This window comes from Micromys minutus (genome assembly GCF_963924665.1).
Source record: "Micromys minutus genome assembly, chromosome: 10".
NCBI lineage: Eukaryota > Metazoa > Chordata > Mammalia > Rodentia > Muridae > Micromys > Micromys minutus.
In genome coordinates, this window is record NC_137979.1 from 29,022,776 (window position 1) to 29,042,081 (window position 19,306).

Sequence of the window (19,306 nt, forward strand, 5' to 3'; positions counted from 1 at the left end):
GCCCTTTCCCATCAACACAAAGAATGAGAGTAGGTACAAGCTCAAATGCAGGCAACAGAAGTAGAGACAAAGGAAGAAAGGCATTACTCCCCACAACTCGAAATCACTGTGAGATGAAGACTCTGAAGGAACAGGGAGATCAGAATAGAAACAGCTTTAGAAAAAAATGGTGTCAGTGAGCTGATACTGAGCCAGGAAGGGAAAGGGGGTGGGAAATTTCTTTTCCCATGGCCTATGTGTCTGAGGGTGAGCTGGTGAGGGGTACCTGTGGACCAGGAACTGACTTGTGGAAGCTATCAGAGACCAAGGGCCAACTGGGAAGCAGAGGGGCATGCAGTGGCTCACAGATTTATTTCTCTTCACTGTGTGAAGAGTCACACAGTTGTTTAGTGGTCAACAGTTGCCAGTTCCAGAATTTTATATTGCCCTGCATATGTTACCATTTCCTTTTCACAAGTAGGACAGCCAACCTAAGAAGCTGTTAAAGAAATGACCCAACAGTTAAGGGCACTCGTGCAAAATACCCAAGTTCCCAGCACCCATGGATGGTTGCTCATACCTACCTATCTTTCGAGTTTTAAGGGGTCAAAGCCCTCTTTGTTTTTTTGTGCACATACCCACACATGTACTAATGTAATTAAAGCCCTGTGGTGCTGGCACACGCCTTTAATCCCAGCACTAGGGAGTCAGAGGCATTTGTTCTCTAAGTTCGAGACCAGCCTGGTCTACAGAGTGAGTTCCTGGACAACCAAGGAAAACACAGAAAAACCCTGTCTCAAGCAAAAAACAATAAAACCCTTAAGTGCATGTGTGTCATTTATGTAATTCCAGCATTCAGGAGGCAGAAGCAGGGCTGCTGTAGGTCCAAGGCCAGCCTGGGCTAGAGAGACCTCTACACAGCCAACAATAGAAGGAAGAAGTCCATGAAGGGTCATGGGGCTCAGAGCAGGCAGGGAGGTGACCCCAGGCAATGTTGAGTCCTGGACTCTCTGGTAGATTATGAGAGGAAGTTTTTGGCATTCCAAACTGCTCTGAAGCAGCCCTGCAGAGTAAGGGAACTGGAGAAGCCTCGGCCAGTACTCTGTACAAACACTGTTTATTCAAATGACAGGTGAGAAGCAGGTGCAGTTAGGTGACGAGGGAAGGCAGGCAGGGGCTGGCAGGTCAGCACTGCTCCACATGGCCCTCACAGTCCTGCTTTGACAGCCACCAAGGTATTGACACCAGGACTAGAAACCCTTTCCCTCCTCACCCTCCTGCCCCAAACTGAATAAATAGCATCGGTCTCCTCACACGAGCTGGGGACATATACAACTTGAGCTTGCTGCCTCATTATAGCCTGTATTAGGTGAGGGCAAAAACTCAAAATGGCTTCCAGGGACATTCCAGACTACTCCACCTTTGTTCTTCTCCCTGCTGCATTCCTCTCCCAGCCTGGCCCTAGGACAGGTGGTAGCACAGGCCTGGAGTGGGACAACTGCTGCCTGGTGCACGCCAGGCTCACAAGGCCATTTAGCCTGCCATCCAGCCAGGCTGACCACTAAAAAGAATGTCATTTCAGGCCACTTTATGGACAAAAAAAAAAGGGGGGAGGCAGGGAGTGAGACTATAAGTGGCCAGGCCTCTTGGAGCTTCAGAGGTAACCAGAGTCCAAGGAACAGGCCCCCTACCGATCCATCTCGTCCAGGAGTGGGGTCGCATCGCCAGCAATGGACATGGGGGTGCTCTCGATCATAGGGCTGGGAGAGGGTCTTGGGGTCAGCCGCTGTTTCTGTTTCCGTCGTTCTGCCTCCTTTTCCTGTAGCCACTGCTCTGCCATCTTGCCCCAGTCGATAGCTGCATGGCTGTTGGACCTGTAACAGGAAGGAAAGGCCTCAGAAACTAGGATTCTTCTAGAATTTTGAGAAGAAAGCCTTCTTCCCAGTAATTGGTGAGAGATCACCTTCACAGAGAGGAACTGTACGCTTATAGGAAGTAAACCCCCTTGGTCTTTCATTCTTCCCTAGAAACCAATGCCAACGGGAACATTTCATAGGTCTTGGCTTTCAAGAAGATACACAGTGCCTGCTTATGTTAAGTCCTTGGGCCACATGGCACCATCTGTTCCTAGTAGTAACCAGCCTGTGCTAGGCCACTACCTATGTACTTACTTTGGCTGCTGTTGCCGTTGTCGGGAGCTGGAGGAAGGCTGGGGCTGGGCCTGGGTGGACTGTGGGGTAGTGCTGGCCTGGAGCTGGTGGTATTGTGGGGTGGTAATGGGCTGGCTCGGGGTTGTATAAGAGTAGCTTGGGGTCATTAGTGGTGTGGCCACTGGCTGCTGGGCTGGCGTTGGGAACACCTGAAGAGGGGTGGACAGAGAAATAGGGGGATGTTATGGGCATGCCTGACCTCACTATGAATCTCTGGCAGACTCTGAGCTGGCTTAGCTACCTCAAACAGTATCTTGGGCAGCAACGGAGATAAGAGGCCAACACGAGCACAGTTACCACCGATCTGAACATTTCAGGTGGGCTGAGAGTTCCAAATACCCCACAAGGCTCTCTGTAACCCCCCCCCCCCAGTTTGTTTTTGTTTTTTTAATTGAGACAGAGTTTTTCTGTGTAGCCCTGGCTGTTCTGGAACCACTCTGTAGACCAGGCTGGATTCAAACTCATATCCCTCTGCCTCCCAAGTGCTGGAAATTAAAGATGTGTGCCACCACCATTCCTTTCCCTATCAAATGTGTTAGAGATAAGGAACATCTGTTAGAGATTGTTCCTAGGCTCAAGGGCAGAGGTGTCTACAGGATCTGGGTCTGTATGAGTTTATAAGATTGCTTCCACTCCTCCCCATCCTGTTCAGGAACGGTCCTTCTGAAAACATACATGGTAGGCGCTGCTGCCTCCTCCGCTGCCACCATAGCCATACTGGCTGGATGCCCACTGGGCTGGGGTAGCATTGGGGTTCTGTCCTTGGCCTGTCACAGCAGCAATGGCACTGAACATCTGTGAAGTCATGTTCTGAGGCAAGGCATTCACAGCTCGGGTCAGATCTGAAAACACAGATGCCCACGTCAAGGGTGTAAATCCCTCTGGTTCCCTGCTGCCCTACAGGGCTCAGCCCCAAACAGCCTACCGGCAAGATTGATGTTGGCTGGGGTGGCGTTGATAGAAGCAGGGGTCCGTGTTCTGCTGCTGCTGCTGGGAGTGATGCCTGTGAGAAATGGATACATCCAGTTATGTTCCTCAAGAAAGCTATGTCTGACTTCCTAGTTCAAGAATCAGAAGAGCAAAGTGGAGAAAAAAAGTCCCGGTGGATAGAAAACCTCCCTGCTACTAAGAGGCTGAAAGAGGGGTGAGCCAGGACCCGAGTCACTCTCACCAGAGCCTTAAGTCAGGATACAGCAGAACTCACCTGGTACAGGATCCTGATAATGATCCTTAAACCACCTGAAGAGTCCATTCACAGTTGGGAAAATCTGGCCCCGGTACCGGAATCCTTCAGGAGTCACTGTTACATACTCTATCCTGAGATTTTTATAAGAAAACAAACATTAGATACTGATTTTGCTAATTTTATCTCAACGTGACAAAAGCCAGAGTCATCAGAGGTAGCCTTGAATGAGAAAATAACTCCACAAGATCAGAATGTAGGCAAGCCTATAGGACATTTTTTTAAATTAGTGGGGTGATGCTACCCCTGGGCTGGTAGTCCTGGGACCTGTAAGAAAGCAGGTTGAGCAAGCCACAAGGAACAAGCCAGCAAACAGCACTCCACTCCTCTGTAGCCTCTGCATAAGTTTCTGGCTCCAGGTTCCTGCCCTGTTTGAGTTCCTGTTCTAATTTCCTTTAATGATGAACTATAATGTGGAAGTGTAAGCCAAATAAACCCTTTCTTCCCCAAACTGCTTTTGGTCATGGTATTTCATCATAGTAATAGTAACTCTAAGACACAGAGTTGGGGCCACCAAATAAATATCAACTATATGTACAGGTACATTAGCCATAATGGGTGCTGGAGGAGATGACAGGGAGAGGCTGCAAATGAAAAAGTACAGTCAAGGCTAAGGAGACCATGGCCTTGTGCTGAGTACAGGCTGTCATAGGAAGTTGTGCTGGTGGCTAACTGGAGATCGGATGCCTTCACTGAAGACAGCATGTTACAGGTGAGAGTGATACACGGTTATAGAGCATCAGGTAGGAAGAGACCTTCCTGGCAGGTCCAGGTAAGCAGGGAGAATCCTCTGGTACTCTAGAAGGTGGTTAGTCTGCCTTCATTCAGTACTTCTGAGAGTAACAGAGTGGCTAAGAGGACAGGCCTTAGCTTCACACCTGGATCTGGTCTTGACTGAGTTCTGTGCTTACTGCCTATGTGACTGCACCAAGTACTACAGCCCATAAGCCCAAAGGAGTCACAAGGAATGAGGCAAGTATACAAGGCAATATTATAGCTAATTCTGTGTTCCCTCAAGGAGAGACAACAAGGCTAAGAGACAATGGTGCAATCCTCACTTATACTCGGCCAAAACTTGCTTCCTAAATCTCCATACAAGGAGACAAATCAGGCTACAGGGTTAAATCTTATTTCAGGTTGTCACCTCAGCTGACCTTCAAACATTTCCAGTCTTAAGGGGCCCTGGCTGCTACTCTGTGGAAGGCACTGATATGGCAGGAAAGCTACCACAGAAAGGAGCATGATGTTCCAGGTGCCAAGTGTGGCACAAGGCCCCAGAGCTCTACTCAACCGTCTACATATGAGTACAGAGCTAGCATAGATGCGTATTGCTCCATTAGGGTAGAATGGCTGGTGGCAGGGCAGGGCAGCATGATCACTAGTGTGTACAAAGAGGCCTAAGCAAACTGGACCCAGACTCAGGGTGAGCTGAAGGGGTGTAAGAAAAGGAATGCCTAAAAAAGCAGCTTGCTAGTCATACATGGAAGGGAGCAGAGTAGGAGATACCTCCATCTCACCCACTGTTCAGCAGGCACAAAGTATGTGCATTGTGGCACCTGTGAGCTACCATATAACCAGAGTTCTGGAAAAGGCAAGACCAGCAGGACACTCTTGCCCATCCATTACTGCAGTGCCTGGGGAGTGCTGGCAGCGGGGACGCCTTTCCAGTCCTAGGCGACTCTGTCTAGACACACATGTGCATCAGCCACAACTCTGTTCTGAACAGGTAAGAGGACAAAGTGGGCAGAAGCAGAGTGGCTTGGCCCTCTCCTGGCCTGTGTGTGGACACCAAAGGCATCAGCATCTCAGCACCAGTGCTCACCTGGGTTTACCCCGGGGCTGGTATCCCAGGAGGAACTTGCCGGGCAGTTCCTTGCAGGCACAGATGAAGTAAGGGATGAAGGTGGGCTTCTCCTTCTTAGTTTTGATGAGCAGCTCCTCTAATTTCTGGGGGCAGAATGAGGGGGACAGGTTGGGATACAATGACTGGTGCACACACACATGCAGTTCCTTCACCACCGAGTCCCTGCTCTCTCCCTAGCGTCCACCGGTACGAGCCTGGAAGGTGTCCAGAGGGTCCAAGGCTCACCTTTCGGTCCCCACCACTACAGTCCTGGTAATACTTGTGGTTTAGAAGGTCTCGAGCAAAGGAAGCCATGGGCTGGACATAGCGGGCAACAATCTCATCCAAGTCTTCAAATTCCTATAGGAAGAACATAAGGTCTCACACATCACACCCAGCTAAGACTCCAGCCCTTTATCAAGCCCACCCTGAAGAGACACGACAGCAAGGCCTGACATCCCGATCCTTCTGAACTTCACTCCACTGCCAAGTCCCCTCAATTTGTCAGCTGGTTTGATTAAATCCCAGACATAGTCTTTTAAGTACCAACTGTGATATTTCCCTGGTATTTAGGAACAACAGGGAACTTCAGATTTCTCCTTGTTGAATACAGATAAGAGAACTCACGTGTGTGCATTCCCCCCGCCCCAATTGTTGTCTCTAGGCTATTTTAAAAATTAAAATATAGAAAAAACAAAGTACTTATGCTACAAACTACTGAGCTTTGTTGCTCTGCCTAACAAAAATATGTATGATGTGTCCAAGTTCCTGTCAGGTAAAAGCAACCAGAAATAACTTGTTCAGGCATGTTCCCACCTCACTGTTGATCCACAGAGTGGCTCCCAGGCTGAAGGCATTCTCCTTGCCCTCCTCTCGTACGTCCACATGCTGGTAGATACCATCACTGACTTTCCAGGTCACTGTCAGGTGGTTTTCACCCTTGCTGCTGGGACGAATGATAACATCCCCTTGGTCCATTGTCTCCATCATCTTTTCTGCTTGCTTAAAATTTATATTATGGAAGGATGGGTGTGCAATCACTCGCTTGATGTATGCTGAAGAGGACAGGAAGAGACAGACCAGGTAACAGGTTAAGGGCTGGTAGTGACAGGACAGTCAGAGACAGCTTTTGACCCACCATGGGATTCTGAGACACTGTCACACTTTCTGGGCTTGGATCCCATGATGGGAATGAGGTGTTAGCCCTAGCTCTTTAGCTGTTTGAGGAAATGAAGTTTAGCAAAATGTACACGGGAGACTGGGTTCTAGTCCTGATCAGGACTGCCTTTCATGTCTCTAGGCCCCAGAGCTTTGAAACTGGGCACACGCTCTGGTAAGCCGATGCACAGAAACTCTGCAGCCTAGGTCTCTGGTATAAGCTGTTTTCAGGTGCACTCACTGGTCCGCTGCTGCTTTCGTTTCATGTCTTCTTCCTGCTTGTGGTCTGCAGCTTCAGCATCAAAGTCGTAGTAGGTGTCCTTGGGCAGTTTCCATTCATTGTTCCTGTCCATGAGATCTGAGGTCCGGCAGGTCAGGTCTGCACTAAACTTTTCAATATCGATCTTCATGATACGGCAGTGAACAGTCATCCCCACCTAGATCCACAGAACATGTGAGCTGGAAGGGACAGAGACCATCTAGCCCAATGCTTTATTTCACATAAAAGAGCAAAGCTCAGACAGAAAGGTAGGACTTGCCCAAAGCCAGCTACCAAAGGAGTGTGGGGGTGGGTAGACGGATCCTGTACCAACGCCTCTCACTCTTAGCTGGAAAACTGGAGTTATCATCACGGTTATTCCTCCCACATTGTTATCTAAAGCTCATGCCCTTTTTTGAAAGGAAGTGAATAGCTGTTTTTGATATTTTTCCTGATGAGTCCATGTAAATATGGATATGCCTTAAACAGGCTTAAGGCAGTCTGTTTGGATACCGTTGAAAATCTTGGCTTTATTAAGAATGTCTCTTTTGACAGGCAGTTGCAGAGGTAGAGGCAGCTGGATCTCTGAGTTTGAGACCAGCCTGGTCTACAGAGCAAGTTTGAGGACAGCCAGGGCTACACAGAGATCCTGTCTCAAAAACAAAACAAGTCATCTTTGAGCCCTAAGTCCACAGCTCTCCCAGACTCAAAAAGGGTGTGGTGGCCAAATAAAAATGTCCCCACAGGCTTATATATTCACATGCTTAGTCTATGCTGAATGGTTTGAAAGGATTGGGAAGTGTGTCCTTGTTAGAAGAAGTGTGTCACTGGCATAGGCACCGAGGCTTCAAAAGCCCAGGCCAGGCTCAGTGTCTTCCTCTGCCTATTGCCCATGAATCAGGATGTAAAAACTCTAAGTTAGGGCCAGAGAGATGGCTCAGTGGTTAAGAGCACTAACTGCTCTTCCAGAGGCCCTGAGTTCAAATTCCCAGCAACCACATGGTGGCTCACAACCATCTGTAATGGGATCTGATGCCCTCTTCGGGGATATCTGAAGACAGCTACAGACAGCTACAATGTACTCACATATATAAAATAAAATAAATCTTAAAAAAACTAAAAACCTCTCTGCTACTGCTATAGAGCCATGGCTGTCTGCTTCTCACAATGGTGATCATGAACTAACCTAAAACTTAAGTAAGCCTCCAATTAAATTCTATTGTAAGTTGCCTTGGTCATGATGCCTGTTCACAAAACCCTGAGATCAACTCCCAGTACTGCATAAAAAGAAGTATGGCATATCTGGGAGGTAGAGGCAGGTAGACCAGAAGTTCAAGGTCATTCTCAGCTATCATGTACTGAGTTTGAGGCCAGGCTGGGTTATATGAAATTCTACCCTTGAAAACAAAGAATATTTTATTCCCATGAATGCATATTCTCTTATACTCAAAGACCTGAAATATTTTTAAAGATTTATCTATGTATGCATACATAGAGTGCTTTGTCTGAGTGTACCTCAGCACAATAGAAAAAGGCATTTACAGTTGCAAGTAAGCTGTCTTGTGGCTGCTGGGAACTGAACTCAGGATCTTTGAAGAAGAGCCAATGTTCTTAACCACAGAGGCATCTCTTCAGCACCTTGAGATCTGAATTTGATCCTCAGAACCCACATAAAAAGCCAGATGAGGTACCATTAAAACTAAGGTGGAACTGGATCTAGTAGTGCATGCTTTTAATTCCATGGCAGCCTCAGGAGAAGATGTAATACAGATGGGAGCTGGGAGATGTATTGCCAACCTCTCATTTGGAAGTTCCTTCTATGTGGCCCTGGGCCACTCTGAAGCTCAGAGGTAGTCTATGGACAGAGCTGTGCCTCACAGCCTTTGAAATCTCCCGAAAACACCACCCAACACGGAGAACAGGCAGAGCTTTCTTGTTTGTGGTGTTGGGTCTCAGTCTCACTTCCTGCCATTTGCTGAGAACACAGCTTCCCACACAGGAAGAAACCCTCTCCCAAAGGGCTGGCAACCAGCAGAAACTGCTTTACAAAGACAGTAGACAAAAGCCACTACTCATTCAGATGCTCTCCCCAGCTTCTTCCAGTTATTATAATCCTTTCACTCTACCCACCAGCAGTCACTGGGAACAGAGCCTAACTTCTGGTGGGGGAAGCTCAAAGCTAGAAAGCCCAACAGGGCAACTGGAGAGTGCATGACTCCTGAGCCTGGTCACCGTCTACCTTCACTCGCTCCTCTGGCCTCTTCACCACCTTGTCACTGAGGAATTTGGTAGGGATGAAGCCGGTGACGCCATTGTCGAGTCGTGTTTTCACGCCAATGGCCTGGCCAGGGCATGATCCACTGTCAAAATGGTTCCAGACCTGAAGAACAGAGGAGGATTATTAAGATTCTGGAGCTTGTGTGTACAAAAAAGAGCAGCCAGGGTGGCTGGAGAGATGGCTCAGTGGTTAAGGGTACTTATTGCTCTTACAGAGGATCTGGCTTATATTCCCAGAATCCACATAGAAGTCACAACCAACCCTAACTGCAGTTATAAGAGGCCAATGCTCTCTTCTGACCCCCGAGGAGACCAAGGACACCACATGGTACTCAGAGACATATAGTCAAAATATTCACACCTTAAATAAAGTGAATATATCTTAGAGAGAGCGAGAGAGAGAGAGAGAGAGAGAGAGGAAAGAAAAGATAGCCAGGGAACAAGAAAGATGACTCAGTGGGGAAATATTCCTGCCACAAAGTGTGGTCTTAGTCTGATGCCCAGGATGCACACAACAGGAGCACCCACAAAGTGTCCTCTAACCTCCACACACAGGACGGAGTGAACACACACATAAAATACTGTTCTGCTTTAGTGAGTGTAACAAGCATCTATGCAGGAAATTTGCTATAATGGATCTAATAAGTGAAAAACCAGAACATGCTTGGTGGTTTTAGAAAAGAATATGATAGTTGGCTGAGGTGGTGCATGCCTTTAATCTCACTCCCCACTAAGGAGGCAGAGGAAGACCAATCTCTTAAAAGTTCAAGGCCAGCCTGGTCTACATATATTCCAGACCAGCAAAGGCTACATAATAAGACCTTGTCTCTAGGATAAAAAAGAAGACAGGCATATAATGCCTAGAAGAAAAAAGGGAAAATTAGAGTGGGAATAATACAGAAATCGCACAGTGCTGACACATACTTTCAAGCCAGTGTAAGTAAGGCCATTGCCCACTCCTGTGGGTGAGCATGTGTAGTCTCATGGCCTAACTGGCTGTAGTGACAGGCACAAAGTGGGAAGGGAGTTATAGGTTACAGTGGCTTCAGCAGAAGGTAAGGGAACACACAGGAAGAGATTTCACATTAAGAAACCCCCTCTGCCTTTGCAAACTTGTTTGGTGAGAAAAAACATTTCTCTCCCCTCAGCAAACTTCAGTTAAGAAAGCTCACTGCAGTAACACGCAGGACATACCTCACTTAGCTCAGGGAAGTTGTCCTGTTGACAGAAGGGGCACTGCCACAGCCCTGTCTCATCATTTCGGATGGCCTGGTCATAGCTCTCACCCTGCGGGCGCCTGTGAGCAATGCCAGTGACATTACAGATGATGAGCTTTCCTGGAGGACAGAAGGAGGTTAACAGTGGAGAGCTGATCACACCCACCCCTCAGACGACACTACACCCCGCTTCCCGCATCTCCGTTGATTTCTTTCTTGTCTGGAGGACAGAGACCTTTCCTGGACTTAATACAGGGAAATGATGCCTGTAAGACAACTCTACGAAGATGTCAAAAGCAAGCTGCAAGTAAAGTAGAACTCTACCTCTATTTTGGCCGTGTTGGGGACTGAACTCAGGGTCCTGCAAACACTAGAAGTGCTCCAGCAAAGTGCTACCCTGAGCCCTCCCTTTTACTTTGTAGGGTGAGATCAACTCTTACCAAGGCTGTCCTTAAAACTGATAATCTTCCTGCACCACCCTCCCAAGATGGTGAGTCAACAGGCATGGGCAGAAATATAACTTGATCTTCATTCTGACTTCCAGTCTAGGCCCTATCTTCTTTTCCAAGAGCTGTACTGGTGAAGTTTGTCCACTTGACACACGTAGAGACCCCCCTCCCCCACCGCCCCAAAAGATGAAACTTCAAATGTGGAATTAACTCAATCAGATTGACATGTGGACATTTCTTTTGGGGGGCATTTTTTTTTTGACCACTAATTAATATCAGAGGGCTTGCTTACTGTAGGCAGTGCCACCCCAGACAAGCAGTCCTGGAATGTGGAAGAAAGGTGGTTGCCTGAGAGCAAGCCAGTAAAAGCAAGCAGAATTCCTCTGTGGTGTCTGTTCTACCAGTGCCTGCCTTGAGCTGCCTTGTTGGCCTCCCCCATGATAAACCGAGAAGATGTAATAAGTCTCTCCTCCTCAAAGAGGCCTTTGGTCAGTGTTTTGTCACAGCAACAGGAAAGCAAACTTGGACCAAAGATCTCCTGGTTTTCCTCACACGAATTGTAAACCTGTCTTTGTTAGTTTGTGTTTCAAGACAGCCTTGGCTATTCTGGAACTTGCTCTGTAGACCAGCCAGGTCTCAAACTCAGAGATCTGCCTGCTTCTGCCTCCCGAGTGCTGGGATTAAAGGCTTGTGCCACCATACCTGTAAATCTTAATTTCAATTGGAATCACTTTTCATGCCAAAATACTCTGTCCTCCAACACAGCATTCCCCAAATACAAGCAGCCTTATAACTTACCAATGTAGAAGGTCTCTGGTGTCTCTTTGGTTAACATATTGAAGATCTCCTCTGTGTTAGGAGAGCGGTAGGCTGTCCGGAGGTCCTTATACCTACAACTGAGCTCTGCTCGGATGTCATAGAGTGTGATGTGCTTGTCACCATAGCCCTAAAGAAAAGGTCCATCAGGAAAGGCACTGCAGCTTTCAACCTGCTTCACAGAGTTTGCTGACAGGAGGCAGCAGGCAGCTCTGCACTGTCCATGCTTTTCTTTCCTGTCAGCATTCACAACAGGAAATTCTCCTTTGCTTCGTCCTCTCTCACCTTCTCCCTCAATGGTGTCTAGGCTGTCTACATGGCCCCCAAATGTGCCATCTTCATGCCTTAACCTCCAGAGTAGCTGGGATTAGTTATTAGAGAGGTATGCCATTGCTCCTACTTCAGTAAGGGAAACTTCAAAATTACCCGCAGACACTGTTCTGTGAAGTCCATATTTCAGAAATCCATATATGAAGGAACAACGCAAAGCTCCACTGTTGGGAGGAGGAATAAGTGCTTCCCTCTGTCCTGCCCTCACTTAAAGGTTGTAGTACCCGACACTTTTCTAGCTCACTAGAGAGTGGCTAAAAGCTTCCTTCAGAGACCTAGTATAGCATGGGCAAGGAGAGGAGAGAATCCAGGCTCTGATACAGCAGTACCAGGTTTCTCTGGACATCTGCTACCCAAGTCTCTTCCCACACAGCTGTTACAGATGAATCTTTGTCTGCCAGGCCTACAGTCACCTACCTGTCTCTCTAGTTCTTCTGCAAAGGCATCAAGGTCTAAATCTTTTAGTCGCTCCGGGTTTTCCAAGATTTCTTCAAGGGCTCCTGCAGGATTGGCATCCTCTGCAGACTCATCATATTCCAAGGCATCCACTGCCATCTTTCTGGCCCACTCGTACGTTTCAGGGTGGACTCGAGAGCCATCAAGAACTTCAATGTATGAGTCAGTGCTGGAGGAATGGCAGAATTGGAGAAAGATTAAAAACCAGAAGTTTCACTTAACAACCCAAATGTCCACCAATGTGGAACTGGCTGGGCAAACCAGGGTACTCCATATGATGGAATACTACACAGCCATTAAAAAGAATGAAGTAACTTTATGTTTGCTGACATGGGGAGATGGCCATGATATATTGATACGTGAAAAATGCACTGCAAAACACTATGAACCATGTGATCTCATTTTTGAAGTAAATGAGTAGTTAGTAAATGCATAGCAAAAATAAAATTTAAAAAATTGTAATATACATAAAAAACTGTTATGGTAATTTTCTCTGGGGGGTGGAATTATGGGGGACTTCCACTTTCTGTATAATAGTTCTGTTGAATTTTATATAGTGAACTTAGGAGTCATAATATAAAACAAGGGGGAAGAAAACCTCTGAAAATTTTCTGGCAGCTGTTTTCCCCCATAAAGCCTTCCCAGGCTGGTCTTGCCCGTGCACTCACATGGGCCTATGTTATTCGTGGAGTGTTACAGCAAAGCTGAGTGGAAAATGAAGTTTTAGAACTTGAAGCCTATTTCCCCACTGACTTCCATTACTGAATGAGGAGCTATGTGCCCGTGGAAAAGATCCTCCAAAGACTGAGTTGATAACTTCTGGAGAGGAAGAGGTCAATAGTGAAGTCTCAGTACCACCATCCTAAAACAAACAAATCTCTCCCCGTCCTGAACCTCTTCAGACCCATGCTCTTTTTCCCATGGCCCCTTGCTGTTCCCAACCTTATCTGGCTGTGACAAACCCTGAGTACAATGTTCTGCTTTCTCCTTGAAAATGATGCTGGTGTTTCTGTGTCCCTCTCACATGTAAACGCCTCTCACTGATCTTTTCCATATGACAGGGGCAGCGTCTTACCTTTTTATAAAAAACATTGCCTAATTTCAATGGCCTGGGACCCTTTCAAAGGCCTAATTCCCCGAAGCCCCAAATCAATGCCCAAGGAATTGCTCCTGGCCTGTCTAAGCAGAGGGTATCACCTGTCCCCCAGAGAGGCAGTGTCGATCTTGAGGAAGCCAGCACAATTCATGAAGACTTTGGGACCCATGTGACACATAGTGACCAGCTGAGTCCGGCTCTCGAGTCGAGTGTTGTTTTGTTTCAAGATCTAGGGAAGAGGGCTAGAAGTGAGTAGGACACTAACTGGGCTCTGCCTCCCTAGACTGCTTTCTGGCTTCCAATAAATGCTCTATGTCACAAACTGTCCGACTTTATCTGGGACATCACTGTTATCAACCAATAATGTCTTTCATGGGCTGTACCTTACCATTAGACTAGGAGTAGCTAGGCATAGTGGCACACCCATGTGATGCTAGCATGTCAGAGAGAGACTAGGGTTCAAGGTCCACTTCAGCTACAACATAAGCTTGAGGCCATCCACGGCTACACGAAACTGTCTCAAGAAACAAAACCAAGGCGAGGTCGTGGTGGCACACTCCTTTAATCCAGGCACTTGGGAGGGTGAGTTTGAGGCCAACCTGGTCTACAGTGCAAGTTCCACAACAGCCAGGGCTACACTAAGAAACCCTGTCTCAAAAAACCAAAAAACAAAACAAAACAAAACAAAACAAAAAAAAAAAAAAAAAAAAAAAAAAGCAAAAAACCCCCACCCAACTAACCAAAAACCCTAAACATACAAAATGAAACAAAAAGGCAATGACATGTAACTGTGCATGACTTAAAAGTATGTCTCAACACATGTAGAGTGAGCATCATTCACATCAGAAAAACAATGTATGAATGCTGGTGACGCTCTCTCTGAAATCCCTTCTTGTTTCCACTGGAAGAAGAAACTCAGCTCTTCTGGTTTTTCCACGATGGCTTGTGGTCAGTGTAGTGTATGTAGTGCAGTGCGCTGCAGCAGAGTATAGTGAGGAGCAGGGCTCAGTCCCCTGGGCCTGAGGTTGGACTCTGACACTCAATGGGCTGAGTAATTTTCAACAACCTATTTTACTTTCTGATCTGTCAATCATAATGGCAAAAATTCTTCACACTTAATGAAATGATTATTTTTAATCAATACAAGCCTACCTTCAGCAGGTGGGTCCCTTTTCGAGGTCCTAGGCCACAGACATACTGAATCAAGGCCTGGCTGTAAGGATGGGCAATGGCGCGGTTGACGTCAACCCCGACCTCATTGACTCGATTGATGAATTCACAGTACAAGGCACTGAGCAGCTCCTCTTTCACAACATGCTCCTACCAACACAGCGGCAAGTAAGTTCACTGTGCCTTCTTACCCACCTGGCCTACTTGCCAATTCTACTCACCTGCAAGGGATGAAACTTGAGACATAGGATGTCTTCATCAGAGCTGCACACCTGAGCAAATTCTATTAGAGGGTCTTGAATGCGCCGGGCTAGAGAGACAGCTTGTCTCAAAACTGGTGGATAATCCCGGAACTCTGCCTAGAACCAGAGGAATGTCATAGAACCTTAGGGTGCTTTCAATGACCAGGAAGAGAACTCCACACCACCCTGGCTAGAGTACACTTTCTTATTTTCTTTGGCACCTTCTTTTCCTAGAATCACTTTAATCTCTGCAGTTGCCAATCTAAACTACCTGTGGTAGCCTAGGAAGCAGTGTGTACACGGGTAAACTAACAGGCACAGTCCAAGCCCTAACAACTTGTATTTCCTGTCCAATTTTTGTGAGGTCTACAGCAGTTCCCAGAGCAAGGCTCGAGGTGGAGAATCAGCATTACCTCTGATTTTTTGCTGTTCATATACAGAATGGCCAACTCATTGTCAACCAGCTCCACTCCAATAGAGGAAAGCTGTTGGCCTTGGTCCAGCTCATGCACTATGCGCTTCACATCCTCAATCAACATCTGGGCATCCCTAGAAGGATGAAGATTACTGGTTAAAGTTGTATTTCATCAGGGATGAAGAGTGTCTTGACTGACGTGTAGGTGGAGAGGGAAGAGCTTTAAAGACAAAGAGGAACCACATCTCCAGAGAAGCTTCTGGGGATGTGAACACCACTCAGCAGTAAGAGGTGAGTGACTGGGCCACAGCCTTGCCCCAGGCTTTCCCAGAGCCTCGTGCTCCTCCTTACCTGTTTTCTCCTGCGACAGTAACCACATGAGGCTTCTTATTCACAAGAAACTTCTTTAGGGTTTCAATATCTTGAGCCTGAATTAAAAAAAAAAATTGTAGCTTAATAGCTCTGAGCATATAAAGTTTTCTGGGTTTGGTGGCATGTCTTTAATCCCAGCATTTGGGAAGCAGAGGCAAGCAAGTCTCTGTTCAAGGCCAGCCTGGTTTACAAAGGAAGTTCCAGGGATATAACACAGAGAAACCCTGTTTCAGGAAAAACACACGCCCTAATCCAACAAGAACATAAACCACAGTTAACTTCTTATTTTTTAGAATGAGGTTCTTACAAAATTTTAAGACATTTGATAAAAAAAAAAAGAAAAATTCAGAAATATTCAAATTCATCCTTCTTTAGAAAAAGGGGGTGCTAAAGGGCAGAAGTAGGGAGAGGTTGGTTTAATTCCCCAGTGGCTCTCAACTCATGGGACAGTGTGACCCAGATGCTGGTAAGTAACAACAGAAGCAGCCAAGACAGATCCATCCAGAAGGACACAAGGCCTAGTACTGGCTTTATACTAGAAACAAACCACACCCAGTAACCCAGTGCCACCTACTGTCTGTACAATTAAGATTGATTCCCAGAGATGAGATGAATTTTTAAAATATTACAATGGGGATCAAGAGCCAGCCTTTAAACCTAGCCCTTGGGAGGCAGAGGCAGGTGGATTTGAGTTCAAAGCCAGCTAAAGCGACAGAAATCCTGTCTCAAAACAAAGTCAGAGTATCAATAGAGGACTAAACAGTGTGGTTTAATTAAATTATTGTTTTTTATGTTTTAAAAGAACTTGCCAGAACTTTAAAAGTATGATGGTGCATACTTTTATCTCAGCAATGGAGGGGTCAGGGAGGGCAGAGGAAGGCAGATCTCTGAGTTCAAAGCCAGCCTGGTTTACATCTGATACTATTCCCTAAGGTTTATTACACTCTACTGGCTCATACTTTTTAAATTAGATACTCTCTGTATTTACATTTGAGATATTATCCCCTTCTCCATCCCACTCCCCCTCCACTTGTCTTCTCAAAGGTGCACTCACTCCTAATCACCCTCTCCACCCCACTGCCTTGGCATTCCCCTACACTGGGAAAACATGTCCTCCCTGGACCAATGGCCTCTTCTTACATTGATGCCAGACACTGCTATCTTCAGCTACATATGCAACTGCAGCCATAGGTCTCTCTCAATGTGTTCTCAATGGTTGGTATTTTAGTCCATGGGAGTTTTGGTTCCAGCTTATATACTTAATGTGTGACAAACTTATTTATGTGAGGTTCTGTTGTTGTTTTGCTTACACTACAACACTTGATCTCACTGACTGCAGAGCGAATTTCGGGTACATGTGACCCGTGTTCTAGAGAGTTACCTTCTTTTCTCGCTCCTCTTCTCTCCATGCAGTTCGCCGTTTGGTAAAATGGGGCAGACGGAGGAAATCAGTCACTTCTCCTTCACCATTGACTAGGGCACAGAACACAGGATGATCTCTGCCAGCCAGTCACAGAAAGAATAGTACTATAGTTAGCAATTTGAACCATGAATGTGAAGAATATGAAAGACAGTGAGAGATGGTGCAGGACAGGCAGGTACCTGGCAGAGGAGAAAGCAATGCCTAGGACTCGGATGCCCTTCCCCTGGTTCTCATCCATAAAGTCGTCATCCTCCTCTACCTGCTGATCTGGCCGGTAGGGTGCCACTCTCAGCCAGTTGTAGAGCTTTCGGCTACAGGCCTAAAGAAAAAACACAGTAGACACTATGGTCACTAGGGGCTTCAAGGGGACAAGGGCATGTTTTCATGGGAGCACATGTTCCCAGCTACTTGGAAGGCTTACAAGTAGTTCTACAAAGAAGAATGAAAGCTAAGGTATGGTGGATAAGCATTCAGGATCACAAGGTCAGCCTAGGCTATATACAAAGTGTGTTAGCAGGTAAAGGCACCTGAGTTCAATCAATGGGACCCACATAGTAGAAAGAGAGAATCAACTTCTGAAAGGTAACCTCGACCTCCACATATTTGTGCATATACCTATATGCATAATTAATAAATAAATATAACAAAAAAATGACATTAGAGCTAGGGTTATGTGTCAGTGGTAGAATACTTGCTTGCTGATGGCAAGGCCTTGGGTTAAACATCTGGTACCACCCCCGGGAGGACAGAAGCATGAGCTTGTGGTTCTCACCTTTACAACACTCTCCCTGGCCTCCGCTAGCAGCTTGTTCTTAAGTTCTTTGGCCATTTGCACGTAGAGGAACTGCTGCAGGGCTCGCTCAATGGCCATTGTGCGCTGCCGGTTCCATTCCTGTACTTGGTGGCTGAACTCATCTCGGTAGTAAAACTGCTTGATCTCCTCAAAATATGTCTGGTCATTTCCATACCTGAAGAAAGACACAAAGGTCTGGTTCTGACAGAGAAAACACAATACTCAGACATGCATGAGTGAAGCAATGACAACCTACTTAACTCAGAAATGGTGGCTTACATTCCTGAGAGATGTCTTTCCACCTCCAACCTCCTCTAACCCAAGGCTCAACTTACCCTTCCACTCCCTTCATATCTATGCTGATGTCAATGGTGAGCAGCCCTTCATCTTCAGCCAGGCCTATCTTGAGGAACTGGTCATCTCTTAGCTCTTTAACAGGCTTGTTCTTTAAGTACTTAAAAGAATAAGCGTAGTGGGCCTCATCCACATCCTAAAGACATGGACAGGGAGTCATTAGCAGACAGGAAGTGCTCAGGCCCCTGAAGAAAGACTGCCTTTGGGTTCAAGGTAGATGCTGTTTTGTGTGGCCACATTTAAGAACAACAGCCATTCTTTCCCCAACTTACCTTTCTTCCTTTTTTGGTTGGGGTTATGTTTAGCTTGGCTCTTTCCTGAAAGGTCTGTCTCAGCACCTGTCTAACAAGGGGCTCCCGGGCAATCTGTAGTGCAACCATGTATCGGGCACCTTCAAGCACAGCTTCTGGTGTAGGGAACTGGCTGTGGGGACAACAGTGGAGCTGTAGGATGAGGGTGTCTCAGCGTCCAGGTCACCCTTCCTGCTGGTCCACTGCCTCATGCCCACCTGCAAACGTAATCTTTGGCCAACTCCAAAGGCTCTGCGGGGAACTGCTCTGTCTCGTGCCGTTGGTAGCTGTCACGGAGGTTCTCCCCAAACTGCTCAGGTGTGAGGCCAAACTTTTTGGCCAGGCCATCTACAGCAAACAGAAGAGTGACAGGTGAGGCTGCAGCCAGCCAGCAGAATGCTCAGGTGACAAAGAAGATGGTTTTTACCTAGCCCAGCACTCTGGCAGATGGTGTACATGTCTCGGCGGGACGCTTGCTTGAGCTCTGGTCCCCTCTGCTCCTCATCTTCAGCCTCCTCACCTTCACCTGGGAACAAAATTTGAGGGTAGTCAGCTTTTGTTTTGAGTGTTCCCAAGGATCTGAGAAAGCTCCAAGGGCACCCGCCACAGCCAGAAAGACTGGAGGTTTTTTTTTTTCTTGACATGAACCTTCTTCATCGCCATCCTCCTTAATGCGTTTCAGCTTCTTCCGGCTAGCCTTGGCAGCATTTTGCATCTTGGGGATGTCACGGCCATAGTAAAGTAAGAAATGGTTGTAGACGTCTTTTAGTTCATCCATTGACTGAACATCTTTGAGCCTGAAGGGGAAAGATGCAGCACCCCGTTACTGGGGGAACTTTGCCGTAAGGTGTCTAGTTTCGAGGAAGCAAGATCAAGCAGGACGAACATAGTCACACAACAGTCCCCAGGTACAG

General features: G+C 46.8%; 1 protein-coding gene across 2 annotated transcripts in view; it reads right to left on the reverse strand.

Moving 5' to 3' along the window:
* Nucleotides 1-966: 966 nt before the first annotated feature.
* SUPT6H (SPT6 homolog, histone chaperone and transcription elongation factor) overlaps nucleotides 967-19,306 on the reverse strand; it is a 31,827-nt gene continuing 13,487 nt past the window's right edge. For both annotated transcript variants that reach the window (XM_080924000.1, XM_080923999.1), the window contains exons 12-37: nucleotides 19,041-19,189; nucleotides 18,820-18,918; nucleotides 18,611-18,740; nucleotides 18,375-18,525; nucleotides 18,084-18,238; nucleotides 17,728-17,923; nucleotides 17,135-17,274; nucleotides 16,914-17,031; nucleotides 15,512-15,588; nucleotides 15,159-15,294; nucleotides 14,725-14,862; nucleotides 14,486-14,653; nucleotides 13,435-13,562; nucleotides 12,199-12,406; nucleotides 11,434-11,581; nucleotides 10,164-10,306; nucleotides 8,932-9,072; nucleotides 6,675-6,870; nucleotides 6,092-6,330; nucleotides 5,522-5,635; nucleotides 5,255-5,379; nucleotides 3,394-3,506; nucleotides 3,115-3,192; nucleotides 2,865-3,031; nucleotides 2,151-2,338; nucleotides 967-1,853 (exon numbers count right to left, since the gene is read on the reverse strand). In XM_080924000.1, the coding sequence (XP_080780126.1) occupies nucleotides 1,667-1,853; nucleotides 2,151-2,338; nucleotides 2,865-3,031; nucleotides 3,115-3,192; nucleotides 3,394-3,506; nucleotides 5,255-5,379; nucleotides 5,522-5,635; nucleotides 6,092-6,330; nucleotides 6,675-6,870; nucleotides 8,932-9,072; nucleotides 10,164-10,306; nucleotides 11,434-11,581; nucleotides 12,199-12,406; nucleotides 13,435-13,562; nucleotides 14,486-14,653; nucleotides 14,725-14,862; nucleotides 15,159-15,294; nucleotides 15,512-15,588; nucleotides 16,914-17,031; nucleotides 17,135-17,274; nucleotides 17,728-17,923; nucleotides 18,084-18,238; nucleotides 18,375-18,525; nucleotides 18,611-18,740; nucleotides 18,820-18,918; nucleotides 19,041-19,189 (3,832 nt within the window). In that variant the 3' untranslated portion in view covers nucleotides 967-1,666. The remainder of the gene's footprint in view (nucleotides 1,854-2,150; nucleotides 2,339-2,864; nucleotides 3,032-3,114; nucleotides 3,193-3,393; nucleotides 3,507-5,254; nucleotides 5,380-5,521; nucleotides 5,636-6,091; nucleotides 6,331-6,674; nucleotides 6,871-8,931; nucleotides 9,073-10,163; nucleotides 10,307-11,433; nucleotides 11,582-12,198; nucleotides 12,407-13,434; nucleotides 13,563-14,485; nucleotides 14,654-14,724; nucleotides 14,863-15,158; nucleotides 15,295-15,511; nucleotides 15,589-16,913; nucleotides 17,032-17,134; nucleotides 17,275-17,727; nucleotides 17,924-18,083; nucleotides 18,239-18,374; nucleotides 18,526-18,610; nucleotides 18,741-18,819; nucleotides 18,919-19,040; nucleotides 19,190-19,306) is intronic.